The 15,538-nt window shown below is 50.5% G+C and overlaps 1 protein-coding gene across 3 annotated transcripts in view; it reads right to left on the bottom strand.

Annotated features, from left to right (window-relative positions):
- The window catches only part of LOC127586968 (neurexin-2-like), a 760,879-nt gene that overhangs the window by 105,737 nt on the left and 639,604 nt on the right, over positions 1-15,538 (bottom strand). For all 3 annotated transcript variants that reach the window (XM_052045024.1, XM_052045023.1, XM_052045022.1), the window contains one exon: positions 3,075-3,246. In XM_052045024.1, the coding sequence (XP_051900984.1) occupies positions 3,075-3,246 (172 nt within the window). The remainder of the gene's footprint in view (positions 1-3,074; positions 3,247-15,538) is intronic.

Consider the following 15,538-nt stretch of genomic DNA (forward strand, 5'->3'; position numbering starts at 1 on the left):
GCAGCTTGCACTGTGGGGTGAGGTTGGCCCAGTTGGCAAGGTTCAGCTGATGGGCACGTCAGCCTTTGGATTCTGCAGCATCTGCTAGGAACTCTTCCCGAACACTTTATAAGATATGGACATCTTGCAGGCAGTGCTCGGAAACGTGTTGGAGAGGAGCAGTCTGGCTTCAGGCCAACAGGATCTGCAGCCAGACTTGTCAAGTCTTGTAATCTTGTTTAAGGCAATGACACCTCTGAAACCAGAGAAACCTACTTCATTGCAAATTCACCGGAGTAATCTATCCAGCCTGCAATCTGCATTAAACATTGCTTGTACTGACTTTAAACGTATATAGTTTATCTCCCTCCCCACACCCCCTCCTATCTCTACGACCATTCAGCCCCTTGTTCCTGCTCTCCCACTCCATATGATCACAGTTGATCTTCCTTCTCAACATTACTTTCCTGCTCTGACCCCAGTTCCCTCAATTCCTCTGATATCTAAAAATCTGCTTTGAATATACTCAGTGACTGAGTCTCTCGGGTAGACAATTCCAAAGATTCACCACCTCTAGGTGAAGAAATTTCCTCTCATCTTGTCCTGAACAGTCAACTCCTTATTCTGAGACTGTGACCCTTGGTTCCATTTACCTCAGGGAGGGGAATCTTCCTCCGTTCATCTACTATAGAAGCCTCTGGATTATGTACAAATCAATGGGATCACCTCTTATTTTTCTAAACCCGAGTACAGGTTCCATCTCAAGAACCAAAGCAAAACCTTACATCTCACACAGTCAGGTCCCAGAAAATACGTTCACATTTTAATGAGAATCATCTCCAAACTCAAGAGAGCAGAGTGGGAACTTGGGATCCAAGAACACCAATAATTCCCACTAATATCTCATTTTTAATGTACTATATTGTTAAAGCTGCTTCATATTAGCAGTATCAATCAAAAAATGTAATCGGGACATATCAGGAAATATTGAGGTAGACAATCCTAAGCCCCTGGATCAGCTATGATCTTACTGAGGTTCAGGGAGGGAAGTGTGGGGCTTGGGGTCCAGGCAGCTGAAGGCACAGCCATTAATGGCAGAGCAGTGGGAATCAGGGTCGATCAAGAGGTCGGGATTGGGGGAGCACAGAGATCTCAGGGGACATGGTGAGCTGCAGGAACCCCCAGCATTCCTCTCTAGAAAGCACAAAAGTGAGTAAATCCAAGCTCAGTCATTCAGGACTCCCTCAGGGGTGGCACAGAGGCACAGTGGGTAGACCCGCTGCCACACAGCTCCAGAGACGCGAGTTCAGTCCCCACCTCTGGCGCTGTTTGTGTGGAGTTTGCATGTTCTCCCTGTGACCAGTGATATGTGGATCAGTGGGTTAATTGGCTGCTGTACATTACCCCTAGAGTGTGGGTGGGGAATAGAATCTGGGGGGAGTTGGTTTCAATGTGAGGGAAATAACAAATGGTACTAATGTAGGATTAGAGCAATGGGTGGTTGATGGTCAGCATGGACTCAATGGGCCGAAGGGTCTGATTAGAGGCTCTACTTCTCCACGAATTTGCCAACTCCCTCCCTGCAGATGCGGCACATTGTGAGGGGGAGGGTGAGAAGCTTCGAAGTCCCAGGAGATAACAACGGGAGACTTGCTTCGTAGCCTGACCATCAAGGGACATCTGCAAGTACTTGAAATGCAATGAATCCAAACTAATTTAACCACAGTTGTCATGGTTACCTGGCACACAGAGGATCAATACCAGCAGTGAATAGATTGAGTTCGAGCTGTTAAGGGTGAAGGATGCATGGCGACAGCAAACTCACTTCTCATTGGCTGTGCAATGTCCAACACCCACCTGACTCATCAGTGTAAGGGCACTATTGACACTGTGGCACTCCCTCAGACCCTCTGACTGAGGAACTCCCTCAGTAACTCTCCGACACTGTGGCACTTCCTCCCTCAGACCCTCCGACACTGTGGCATTCCCTCAGACCCTCCGACACCGCAGTTTACGTGTGATGGGAGTACATCCCTAGTCAAGAATCCATCCTGAACCAGGTTGCAAACACCTCATGGTCTCCTCCCTCCTTCCTTCCTGCCATGTGTGAGATCCAGTAACAGTGAGATCGACGATCACCTGAGATCATGGTCTCCATGTCCACCAGCCAATGTCTCACGTGGGGTGTGTCAGCACCGAGGGCGTCAGCCTGACGGTTTTCTGCCTGAAACATCTCTTCTTCTGTGATAGTCTTCCCATGGCCTTCCCCTTCCAACAGACAGGGCCCAAGTCATGCCCAAGATCTGGGAGTGGAAACCCAGCAGAATTTCCCTCCATCTCAGGGGTGCGGAGGTCAATGGGCATTAGCTGGAGAGGTTGAACCAAAGCTTGAATTGGCATCAGGCACCCCAAGATCAGGGACCTTATCCCTAGGATCTCAGCCCCAGGAACCTCAACCCATGGGGTCTCAGCTCAGGGATCAGTCCAGGGTCCTCAGCTCAAGGGGTCCCAGGCCTGGGTGGGGGGGGGGAGGGGGGCTTGTCGTAGGTGGTCTCAGACCCAAGGTGTCTCAGACTCAGGTTCTTCTGCCTGCCCTCCTGTGATAGACCACCCACAACCTTCCCCAACCACAGCACCATGCATCTAACAGACAAGGGCCCGAGTTACACCGAATATCTGGGAGTGGATCCGCAGAATTTCCCTCTGCCCCTTCCTTCATACCAGCCCAACACCTGGTCCAGACAGAGAGGAGGCTGTGGTGAAGGTGACGTGGCTCCAATGCAGGCTAGGAAGGGAGGGGCCAGAATTAAAACCTCTGAACTTGCTCTGAGCCCCCCCCCCACCCCACAACCCCTCCACTAGACTCAGGTCTCGTGGGTCTTGTCATCAACAGCACAAAGAATTGATTACTGCCTGTGTTTAGAGCAGAGCCCCACTCGAAGCCCACCTCACTCCATCCACTGTCGATGCTCTATCATCCATTTTAGGAAGAATTAGGCACTGCTCATTACACCCCAGATGTGAACCACCTCACCCTGTGGTGGGGAGCAATGGAGGGGTGCAGGGGAGGGAGGGGGAGAAAGGGCGTCACTTACCTACAGGGTAGCGCTCATTTATGGGCCAATTGTCGACCTGCAGCGTGGCGTTGCCCCCACTCCTCGTGAATCGCACCACATGGTACTTGCCGTCATTCACAACCACATTCTTCTCCTCGATCACAATGTCATCTGTCCCCACGTTAAAAATCACCTGGATCTTCCCTTGTTCCTGCAGGGGTGGAGAGATGGTTGGTAGAGTTAGGGTCAAGGTCACGGCAGCAGAGAACATGGCTGATCATAGAGTCACACAGCACGGAAACAGGCCCTTTGGCCCATCTTTTCCATGCCGAACAATTTTCCCATTTGCCCACACTTGGCCCATATCCCTCTGAACCTTTCCTATCCACGTACCTGTCCAAGTTCCTTTTAAATGTTGTTAATGTACCTGCCTCACCCACCTCCTCTGGCAGCTCGTTCCATATACTGACCACCCTCTGGGTGAAGAAGTTGCCCCTCAGGTCCCTATTAAATCTTTCCCCTCTCACCTTAAATCTGTGCCCTTGAGTTCTTGATTCCCCAATCCTGGGAAAAAGACTGAGTGCATTCACCCTATCGATGCCCCTCATGATCTTATACACCTCCATAACATCACCCTTCATTCTCCTACGCTCCAAGGAGTAAACTCCTCGCCTGCTCAACCCCTCTCCATAACCCAGTCCCTCAAGTCTCAGCAACATCCTTGTAAATCTCCTCTGCACTCTTTCCAACTTAATGGCATCTACCTGCAATCCCTTGATTCTCTTCATATTCTAAAGTCTGAAAGTCACCATCATCTGTGGAGCTGTGAGCTCATTGGCTAAATGGAGGAAGACAAGAGGGGTCTGTGGAGGATGGAAGTTTACTAAGTCTAGCAACAGAAAACTGGGTGGAGAAAAGCTTTGTATTTTCTACAAACGAGACATCAAGCAGACCTCCAAAGTTCCTGTTAGCCCACTGAAAATGCTCAGCCCTCACTGGTGCATCAGTTCCCTGGTAACAACCAGACAGTAGCCTTACAAACTATTTCTAATGTCAGCCCAAGAACACCACAGATTGATGAATTATGTCCTTCCTTTCCTCAGTGGCTCTGAGAAGAGTTCTGCGTTGTAATTCCTCACTCATCCCCTATTCATGTTTCATGAGTGAAGAACACAGTAACTAAGAGAAACTCTTTGCTCTGGAGAGGGTGGGACAGGGAGGAGTGAGGTGAGGATACTAGAACGAGGCAACAGGACCTTCAAATGAGAACCTGGACCATCAGGGAACTGGCAAGAGGCTCCCTCAACCCATGACATTTCTGAGCCGGGTGGTAAAATGGACTGGGTGGGGGTGATGAGAGTTAGGGACCCGATGTGGTCAGAGGTCATCGAATGTCAGAACAGACCTGAGCTTCTCTGGTTCCACAGCCAGAACGGGTCCTTCAGTCCAACCAGCCTGTGTCTCAGTCCCAATCTACATTTTTAATGTGCCTTACGCAACTACATGAGGTTGTGGATGAGTAGCCTGCAGCCTGCAGCCTGCCTGGGGTTGGTGAGTCTGTGGGAGGTATGCAAGGTGTTGGGTCTGTGGGGCCATCTCCTCTCCCCACTCTCAGTTCTGATACAGGGTCTCAACCTGAAACATCAACAGTTCCTCTCTCCCCGCAGATGCTACCTGACCCGCTGAATTCCTCCAGCAGATTGTTTGTTGCTCCAGATTCCCAGCATCTGCAGACTCTTGGTGTCTCATTATCTGCTAGAGCCTGAGAAAGCCTTTCCCCCATCTACACGGCACAGGTCAGGAGTGTGATGGGACACTCCCCACTGGCCTGGGTGAGTGTGGCTCCAACAACTCTTGAAAAGCTTGACACCATCCAGGACAAAGCAGCCCACTCCATCGGCACCCCATCCACCCCTCCTAAACACTCCCTCCCTCCCTCCACCGCTGGCACAGTGGCTGCAGTGTGCACCGTCTACACAACGCCCCGGGGTTACTCGCCTAGGCTACTCCGACAGCACCTCCCAAACCCACCATCTCTCCCACCCAGGACAAGGGCAGTGGGTGCAGGGGAACACCACCATCTACAGGTTCCCCTCCCAGTCACACCCCACCCTGACTGGGAAACATATCGCTGTTCCTTCACCGTCACTGGGTCTAAACCCTGGAACTCCCTCCTCAACAGCACTGTGGGAGAACCTGCCCCACAGGGACTGCAGCGGTTCAAGGGGGCAGCTCACCCCCATCCCTGACTGCCTCATGAGAAGGAGAGGGTGTCCCTGTCAGTGATGTCTAGATTCACACCAAAATTAACCAACCCTGGGTCCTGCTGGGGATTTGCGAACTGAGGTGCACCAGTGAGAAGATTACACGTGGAGTGATAGAATTAAACAAAGTGTAGGGGTTGCTACCGCGAAATAAATCAAGACGCTAGTCGGAGGATTGTCGAACAAGAAGTGGTTTATTTTCCCGCCTTGCGCGGGCCCTTTAAAAGAGACTGTTCCTGTCCAAAGCAACCGGCAATGACGTAAGTACTACGTCATCAAGACTTTCCCGCGTGCGGGTTCTCCCCGTCGCTCGGGAAAGACGAGGCCCGCCGCCATCTTGGGCCTCGTCGCTCCGACGCCGCCGCGACCCGACTGCCGAGCCGGTTCGCCCGACTAAACAGTGAGTCGCCACGAAAGCAAATATTTGTAAATTCTCAGCAAGGACTGAACAAAAGTGCTCTGTGAGTGGCATTTTTAGACAAGGTTTTAAACAGTTACAGCTGCGTAAATAACCCTTGGACCCCACTCACCAGCTACTGACATCACCAGCGAGCACGGGCTGGTCCAGAAAAATTTATTTCCATGTTTGAGAAGCAGAATTTAGTTGGCACCTTCTTAAATCTTTTGGAAATTTGGTCGAGAATGCATGATTAATCCTATCCCTGGGCAAATGATCAGTCAGTATCGCAGAAAAATGTGCAGCAATTGGCTAGATAACATCAAACACAGCACACCCCATTTATTTCCGTTAAAACCTGACATGGGATAAAGAAAGTTGTTTTCTGGTTAGCAGAGAAATAAATGAGTGGGCTTGTCTTTTTGCACACAACAGCAAGTAATTAGCATCTCACCCATTCACACCATCTCTCTCAACTGAACTCACTTTTTAAAGGGCAGCTCCAACGATACGCGAGAAGGCATTTAAAATATTAAAAAAACTGCAGATGCTGAAAATCTGAAACTAAAAACAGAAAATGCGAGAAACACTTCAGCAGGTCAGCAGTGTCTGTGCAGAGATCAAGATAAGATTTCAGGTTGAGGGATCTCCTCTTTACTGACCTGCTGAGTGTTTCTTGTATACTCTGCTTTAGGTTCAAGCTTTCATGTAAAAGCTGCCTCACAAATCTTAGTTCCTAATGACTTCATTAAAGATTGGTATGCATAAAAGCAATACTTCAACTTTCCTCCTGAATTAAGCAAATTGTTTATTCAGGCATTTGAACATTAGCAGAATGTTTGAATAGAAATATCTCTTTTAACGGCCTCCCACCTACTCTCCTGCTCAAACACAGCTCTCGGTGAGAAAGTTCTGCACTGTGGGAGGGGCGGTGCTGAGGGAGGGTCGCACTGTGGGAGGGGTGATGCTGAAGGAGGGTCGCACTGTGGGGGGGGACAGTACTGAAGGAGGGTCACACTGTGGGAGGGGCGATGCTGAAGGAGGGTCACACTGTGGGAGGGGCGATGCTGACGGGAGTCCTCCCGCTGTACATCGGGGACCTGGGGTGGAGGGTGTTGCACCGGGCCGTGCCGTGCAACCGATTCTTGAGCCGGTTCACCGACACCCCGGCCGCCTGTCACTTCTGCGGCCGGGAGGAGACGGTGTACCACGCGTACGCGGAGTGCGAGAGGTTGCAGCCCCTCTTCGAGTATCTGCGGGGGCTGCTGCTGAAGTTCCGGTTGCACTTCAGCCCGGCGCTGTTGGTCTACGGGCACCCGGTGCGGCGCGGGGAGGGGAGCGCGGCGGATCTCCTGGTGGGTCTCCTGCTGGGCCTGGCCAAGCTGGCCATCCACGGGACGCGTCGGCGGGTGGCCGAGGGTCCCGGCAGGTCGGCCCGCCTGCCCGTCTTCCGCACTTACGTGCGCGCGCGGGTGCGTCTAGAGACGGAGCACGCGGTTTCCGCGGGCACCCTAGCCGAGTTCCGCGCTCGGTGGGCCCCTCAGGGGATCGTGTGTGTCGTGGACGGTACGGACGCGATTCTTATTTGAAGTGTCGCGTTGACGGGTGTAGCGTCGCGTGTGTGTTCGGTAGTATTAGTTTGCATTCTCTACCGTAGTATGTCGTTGCGTAGTTTCTTCTTTTCTGTATTAGATATAGTGTATTGACACTGGTTGTCTTTTGTAGTGCTTTAGTGAATAAACGTTTATTACTTAAAAAAAAGGGGCGATGCTGAAGGAGGGTTGCACTGTGGGAGGGGCGGTACTCTGGTGCACACACATACACACGTGCACAAGTGCACACACACACGTGTATGAACGCAGATATGCAAAACATGCATACAAGCAGTTGCACACACATCCTTTTGCTTGTACCTACACAAATGTGTGTGTCTGTGTGTGAGATACCCAGGAACAGAACAGGCCGGTCCCAGAGCCCTCGTCCAGTGGGAAGAGTTTCACTCCATCTGCCCTCTCAGCTCCCTTAGAGTCCCTAGAACTTCAATCAGATTGCTCCCTGCCCTTCGAAATCCCAGGGAATACAATGGGTTATGTTGGATCTCTCGTGACTGTGTCTGAAATCCCCGGCCCCAGGACTGACCGAGACTTTCTGCTTTTGAGACAATGCCCAGGAGATTTTGTCTAGAAATCAATCACCAGTTATTTCCTACCATCTTTGAAACTGAATGCAGACTCAATGGGAGCTCTCCTGGAGAACCAGGTTCTGTGTTTGTCTTGCCTGCACGGGAAGGAGTTTACTAAAGGTTGGGCAGGCTGTGGAAAAGGGGCTTTGAAAGAATTTACTCTCTTGACGAGGAAGAAGAGACAGAGAGAGGAATGGTTTGGGGGAGTAGGTGAGCCCTTAAAATTCAGAGATAAGATGCAATATTTCATAACTAGGAGACACAGTTCAAACTAACCAGTCCCTGGAAACCTATTGGAAAGTTGTCCCTTGTAAAAAGCACCTCCCACACACAGCCACTGTCACCATTTCACCCCTCTCCTCGACGGCTGAGACTAAAAGTTATCGGTCAGACAGATGTGCTTAAAACGTTGCCGTTTATGGGAGCTTTCTTTACAGAAACGGCCACCACATTCGCTGCATCATAACTGCACTGGTGCTTCCTGTGGCCATGCATGGCACTGCATTCATGCAAATCCGTTCCTTCTTTCTCTTTTTCTCTTGTTTCACGTTTTCCTTCACTTTCTTTTCTTTGTTTCACCTTCCTTCACTCCTCCCTTCCCTCTCTTTCTGTCTCTCCCTCTCTCCTTTCTATTCTCTTTCCCTCCCTCACACACGTGCACACACACATGCACACACATGTGCACACAGGCGCGTACACACCCATGCACATGTACACGCACGTGCACGCACACACACATGGTTCTTATAAATGACTTAGATGAGGAAGTGGAAGAGTGGGTTAGTAACTCTGCAGCTGACATGAAGGTCGGTGGTGTTGTGGAAAGTGTTGAAGGTTATTGTAGGTTTCAACAGGATGCAGACAGGATGCAGAGTTGGGCAGAGAAGTGGCAGACGGAGTTCGATCCAGAGAAGCATGAAGTGATACACTTTGGAAGATCAAACTTGAAGGCAGAGTACAAGGTTAATGGCAAGATTCTTGGCAGTGTGGAGGAACAGAGGGATCTTGGGGTCCAAGTCCATAAATCTCTCAAAGTTGCCACGCAAGTTGATAGGGTGGTTAAGAAGGCATATGGTGTGTAGGCCTTCATTAGTCAAGGGGCTGAGTTCAAGAACCATTATGTAATGTTGCAGCACTATAAAGCTCTGGTTGGACCACATTTGGAGTATTGTGTTCAGTTCTGGTCACCTCATTATAGGAAGGATGTGGAAGCTTTAGAGAGGGTGCAGAGGAGATTTACCAGGATGCTGCCTGGATTAGAGAACATGTCTAATGAGGAAAGGTTGAGCGAGCTAGGGCTTTACTCTTTGGAGCGATGGAGGACGAGAGGCAACGATAGAGGTGTACAAGATTATGAGGGGCATAGATAGAGTGGACTGCCAGCACCTTTTCCCCAGGGCGGCAATGGCCAATACCAGAGGACATCCATTTAAGGTGAGTGGAGGAAAGTTTAGGGGAGATGCCAGAGGCAGGTTTTTTACACAGAGAGTGGTGGGTGCCTGGAACGCACTGCCGGGGGTGGTGGTAGAGGCTGATACAATAGGGACATTTAAGAGACTCTTAGATAGGATCATGGATGTAAGAAAAATGGAGGGTTATGGGCTGTGTAGGAGGGAAGGGTTAGATTGATCATGGAGTAGATTTATATAGGTCAGCACAACATCGTGGGCTGAAGGGTCTGTACTGTGCTGTTCTGCATCAACACACAAAACGTTCTGGAGGAACTCAGTAGGTCAGGCAGCATCTATGGAGGGAAATGCTGTGGATGGGGTGGGGCTGGGGGGGCGTGGTGGTGGGATCGCCTGTATTTCATTGCTTTAGTGTAGTGTTTCAGGTCAATCTTGGTGTCACTGGCAAGGCCAGCATTTGTTGCCCATCCTGACTTGCCCTTGAGAAGGCTGAAGGGGCTGGAACCAAGGGCACAGCCTCAGGGTAAGAGGTCAGACATTTTGGACCAGGATGGGGACAAATTTCTTCAGTTAGAGAGTTGGGAATCTTTGGGATTTTCTCCCAGAGAGGCTGGGGATGTTCAGCATCGAGAACAGCAAAATCAAGGGATTAGCCATGACCTTACTGAGTGGTGAAGCAAGCTCAATGCACTGTGTGATCTACCCCGGCTCCCCCTGCTGAAGGCATCAATTAAATCCTTTGCTAGGCTGTTGTTTCCCAAGTCACCAAACCTCCTACATGATCTGCAGTCTCTGGGGATTAACATTGGTCGCTTAGTTCTTTGTGGAGGAGCATCTTGTAAATGTAAAGGTGACAGTCAGCTTCTCAAAACTCATTCTCCCTCTCCTCAGGCAGAGGGCCTGGCTTCTGTCTGGGGAGAGCCCCCATGGTGTGATGTGACTGTACCTCCACTAAGTTATTGGGGTCAAGGTTACACTCCAGCCCTGGTTAGTCTCCTGCCCGTTACCACTCGAGGTATCTCTGGGTCCTACACTTTGGACCAAAGATTGGCCTCTAAATTAGCAGATGACACGAAGTTAGGAGATTGATAGTGAAGCTGTGGTAGACCACACAGTGCGGTGAGCTTGCTCCACCATTCAGTAAGGTCATGGAATCCGAGGGTTAATTTACGAAGAGAGATTCCACACTCCAGGTCCATATTCTATGGAATTACAAAGGTTAAGGAGCGATCTGATTGAAGTTCCCGGGATATTGAGGGGAGCTGAGAGGGCGGACAGAGAGAAACTCTTCTCGCTGGTTGGGGAATCTGGGACCTGTCTGGGAATTAGAGGCCAGGTTCCAGGAGTGACATTGGGAAACACTTCTCCGTGCGGAGGGTGAGAGGGATTTGGGAGTCACTGATGTCGGATTTCTGGTTAACTTTAAACCTGAGAGTGAGAGATTCCCACTAATCAAAGGCGTTAGGGGATACGGGGAGAAGACCAGGTTGGAAGCATATTACCAGTCCATCACCACTGAGACCAAGTCCCAGAACTCCCACCCAACAGCAGTGGGGGAACACCTACACCAGACAGAATATGTTGCAAAATAGGGTGGGGGAGTGGGGTGGTGGGTGGTGGGGTAGATCAGTCCGATCTGGATGGACAAAAAACAAAACATTGCAGAGGCTGGAAATCTGAAATAAAATGGACAATGCTGGAAAGACGTAGCCTGGTGGAGAGCATCCGTGGCGAGATGAACAGTCAACGTTACTGCTTAATAACCTATTGGGAGGATATGTGAGAGAGAAAGTGTATGTGAGAGAGTGTATGTGAGACCGATCAGCAGGACATCACTGAATATAGAACAGGGGCTGAACGGTCTACTTCACTTCCTCTGTTTCTAAGTTGCCCCTTGGAACTAGCAAATGAGCAGTTGACATGAATCCCAATTTTTGTGTCCTTCCTGGGGAGGGCTTGGGGGGTGGTAACAGTCCAGGACATCAACACCACCCCCCACCCCCCCCATGTATCCATGGGAAGGGGGGAGTTAACTGAGACCCTTCATGCGGCTGAAGTGCTGGGGGCTCTCTCTTCCCCGTGACAGTAAAAACAAGGGGGAGCAGAGGGGGTCCTGTGGCCGACTTTACCTCCAGCTGAGGGGGCTTTCCCACTCCGCACACCTCCCACAGCCCTGCGGCTCCTCGAGGTGGCCCAGAGGAGAGTCAGACTCTTCCTGATCCACCTTACTAAAGGAGCCCCTTTGAGCGTCTGTGGATAGCCCAGAAGGAATCGCGATGCGAGTGGAAGCATTAATTTCCTTGCAATAATAACCCAGCATTATCAGCAGTAACGGGGGTGGCTCGACAGTGACAGTGAGTGCCTTATCCATTCACTGCACACTATCAGCACACACAGCGCTGGCTTAATGAGAGCTGGGAAAAGCTCCTTAACCACTAACAGCACTATCCCCACCTACAATGGAGCGGTGAGCACCCATCTCCTTTATCGCAACCTCCCACCATTTGCGACTCTCCCATTTTCTTCTCAATATGGCCCCGGTGTCTGAGCTACTAAGCAACAAAGAGAAGTGATTACCAGCAGAGGACACAAGCTGCGTGGAGGATCTGCCAACCTCCTCATCCTCAAACCTCCTCCCCACCCTCCCACACCTTTGGGCTCTCTAAACCCTGGCTAATCACAGCCACACTCTTCCCACATGCCTCCCTCCCGGTGAAGATTTTGTTCAGCATCCTTCCACTTCAATAAAGGAAGTTCCCAGATGTAAAAAGCATCCAACGTTCATCCTCCTGTAATCTCCTGCTTAACCCCTTCTTTCCCAGACCACAACTCAGTGGAAAGCTCCTCAACCACCTCTTACAACAGAAATCCATATCTATACAGCAGCTGCAGTTCATGAAAATATTAGAACATGGAACAGTACAGCACAGGAACAGGCCCTTCAGCCCACCATGTCTGTGTCGAACACAATGCTGAATTAAATTAAATCCCTTCTGCCTGCACATGGTCCATATCCCTCCATCCCCTGCACATTCACGTGTCGAACAGCATCTTAAACCCCTCTATTGTATCTGCCTTCACCATCACCCCTGGCAGCCCGTTCCAGGCACCCACCACTCTCTGTGTAAAATAAAACTTCCCCGCACATCTCCCTCAAACATTCCCCCTCTCTCCTTAAAGCTATGCCCTCTAGTGTTTGACATTTCTACCCTGGGAATAAGATTCTGGTTGTCCATCCTATCTATACCTCATAATTTTATAAACTTCTATGTTCTGGGACACTCCCTTCTAAAGTTAGCACCCAGCCACACCACACCTCTTACAAACCAAGGCCGTCACAAAGCAACATTACGACCCTTCAAAGAGTGGCCATTGATGCAATGCAGGAAGGACAATGCACTTCATTCACACACTGCAAGCTCCCATAGTTAACAGCCACAGGCAGCGGATCCTGTGAATCCTGGTTCAGAGATGGGGTGGGGGGGGAGAAGCTCGCTCTTAAACTCATAGCAGTACAGCTCAGAAACAGGCCCTTTATCCTCCAGTGTCCATGCCACCTGTTGTATCTATTGACACTGATCCCAGTTACCCACATTAGGTCCACAGCCATCTGGCACATGCCCTCTTCTCATTACTGCCATCAGGGAGGAGGTACAGGAGCCTGAAGACCCACACTCAACGATTCAGCAACAGCTTCTTCCTCTCTGCCGTCAAGTTTCTGAACGGTCCATGAACCCATGAACACTACCTCGTTATTCCTTTATTTGCAATATTTATTTATTTTTTGTAATTTATAGATTTTTATGTCTTTGCACTGTACTGCTGTTACAAAACAACATCATATGTCAGTGATAATAAATCTAATTCTGCTTCTGATTAGCCTTCTATGTCTTAGCAATTTGGATGGTTCTTCGAAGTTGTGAGAGTCTCTGTTTCACCACCCGCTCAGTGAGTGTGTTCCAGATTCCAACACCCCCCCCCCCACTGGGAAAAAAAACTCCCCCCAGATCCTAAACCTCCAAACTCTCACCTTAAGCCTATGCTCTCTTGTCTTAGACAACCCACTGTGGGAGATTCTTACAGTCTACCCTATCCATCCCCTAATAATTTTGTATGCCTCCATCAGGTCAGCCCTCAGCCTCCTCTGCTCCAGGGAACACAAACTCAGTCCCTCCAATTGCTCCTGATAACTGAAGTCCTCCAATCCCGGCAACATCCTGATGAATCTCCTCTGCACCCTCTCCAGTGTAATCACTTCCTTCCTTAGTGTGGCGACCAAAACTTTGCAGTGGTGGCAGTGCGGCTGTCCACTGCCCCAGGGGAGACCTGACTGCACCATCTCCTCTGGATGGAGCTGATGAGCCAAGCTGGCCTGTTGTGTCTGCACTGGTGTGGGAGCTGAACACGGAACGTGGGCACAGCGGCAAGACTGTTGTCAACTGACATGGAGGATGGAGGATTGGCGAACAGAAGCTCAGTCTGTCACTGAGGATAGTCGAGGTTGAGATCAGTAGGTTGTTGACACTGAGACAAGGGATTTGAGGATGGGGGGATTTGAGGATGGGGGTATTTGAGGATGGGGGACGAGAATTGGGGATTTGACGATTGGGGGGTTTTGGGGGGGGATTTGAGGATCAGGGAGATTTGAGGATGGAGGGATTTTAGGATTGGGGATTTGAGGATCAGGGGTATGATGAAGCAGGGATTTGAGGATTGTCCAGGATTTCAATGAATGACAGAACAGGCTTGAAGGGCTGAAGGGCCTCCTCATATCATATCTTTTCTATCCTTCGTTTCTGGGCTGTGACGTTGACAGCAATGCCGCCTCTATTGTCCATTGTTAATTCCATCCAAATCAAGGAGGCAGTTCACAGTCACGCACCTTATCACATACAGACCCAGGCTGGGTCAGGACAGATTTCCCACCCGATGTATATTATTGGACCAGAGAGTGTTTACCACAATCAGGACTGACAACAGGAGATTGGTTGAATTCGATGGATCGAATGTCTGCAGCTGTGTGTGGGATTTAAACTCGTGCCCAGACCTGCGGCTACTGGTCAGCACCTTCCCCACTCTCCCACCCCACCCATGTCCACATCTTCCTTTATTCCCTCAGCACACGAACTCAGCGTTCTCTCTGTGTCAGATCGCTCCAATCACCATCCTGTGCACCTGTCACACAATGTGACAATGCTGTCAGATGCTGCTGCATTCGTCCATTGTCTCACGGCAGCCTGTGCATCGTACATTCCCAGCCTTGTTTGTCCTTTAGTGCACACACCGATGATGACACGCCTGACGTGTTGTTTAATGCTCATTCACCAGGGGCTGAGAGCTGGTAAACATGAAGAGTGTCTTCCACCTGCCTCTCCTCCTGATATCATGCACACACCCCTATCCCTGTAACCCCCTCTGGCCCCTACACACCTCCCAATCTCTGTAACCCATCCGGCCCCTACACCCCTCCCCGTCTCTGTAACCCCCTCAGGCCCCTACACCCCTCCCCGTCTCTGTAACCCCCTCTGGACACTACACCCCTCTTCGGTTCTGTAACCCCCAGCCCCTACACCCCTCTCTATCTCTGTAACCCCCTCAGACCCCTACACCCCTCCGTGTCTCTGTAACCCCCTCCGGACACTACACCCCTCTTCGGTTCTGTAACCCCCAGCCCCTACACCCCTCCCTATCCCCATAATCCCCTCCGGCCCCTCCCCACCTCTGTAACCCCCTATCCCCTGACGACACGCTGCACTCCCTCACTTCCAGCCCATCGTCCATCCTCAATTCCCGTGGCTCCACCACTGATGTCCCAAGCCTTCAGCTGCCCCAGCTCTGAGTTCTTGAATTCCCTCCCTAATCCCTCCATGAATTCCTCAAAACCTACATTTTGGTCAGACTGCTGACACTTTCCCAGCATCTCATTACATAGTGCACATTAAGGCTTTGCTTGTTAACCAAAAGGCCTTTGGAATTTGGTACTAGAAGTTTCTGGCGGATTCAGGTCAGTGCTTCCTGAGGGACTTGCTCTGGTAATGCAATGTGTGACATTACACATTCACAGGGTGACATCAGGCAATGGACAATTCAATCTAAAACCTCTCCCACCACCTCACTCCCACTGTGAGACTTTATTCTGTGTGGGAAGCATCCAGAAAAGGCTATGCCCAAGTAAGTGAGCACATGAGGGATGGAGAGGCTAAGGTTGGGTTTGTGATGTCTGTAGAAGGGGGGAGAGGCTTTTGAGAAAT

The sequence above is a fragment of the Pristis pectinata genome, chromosome 38 (assembly GCF_009764475.1).
Source record: "Pristis pectinata isolate sPriPec2 chromosome 38, sPriPec2.1.pri, whole genome shotgun sequence".
In the NCBI taxonomy this organism is placed as follows: Eukaryota; Metazoa; Chordata; class Chondrichthyes; order Rhinopristiformes; family Pristidae; genus Pristis; species Pristis pectinata.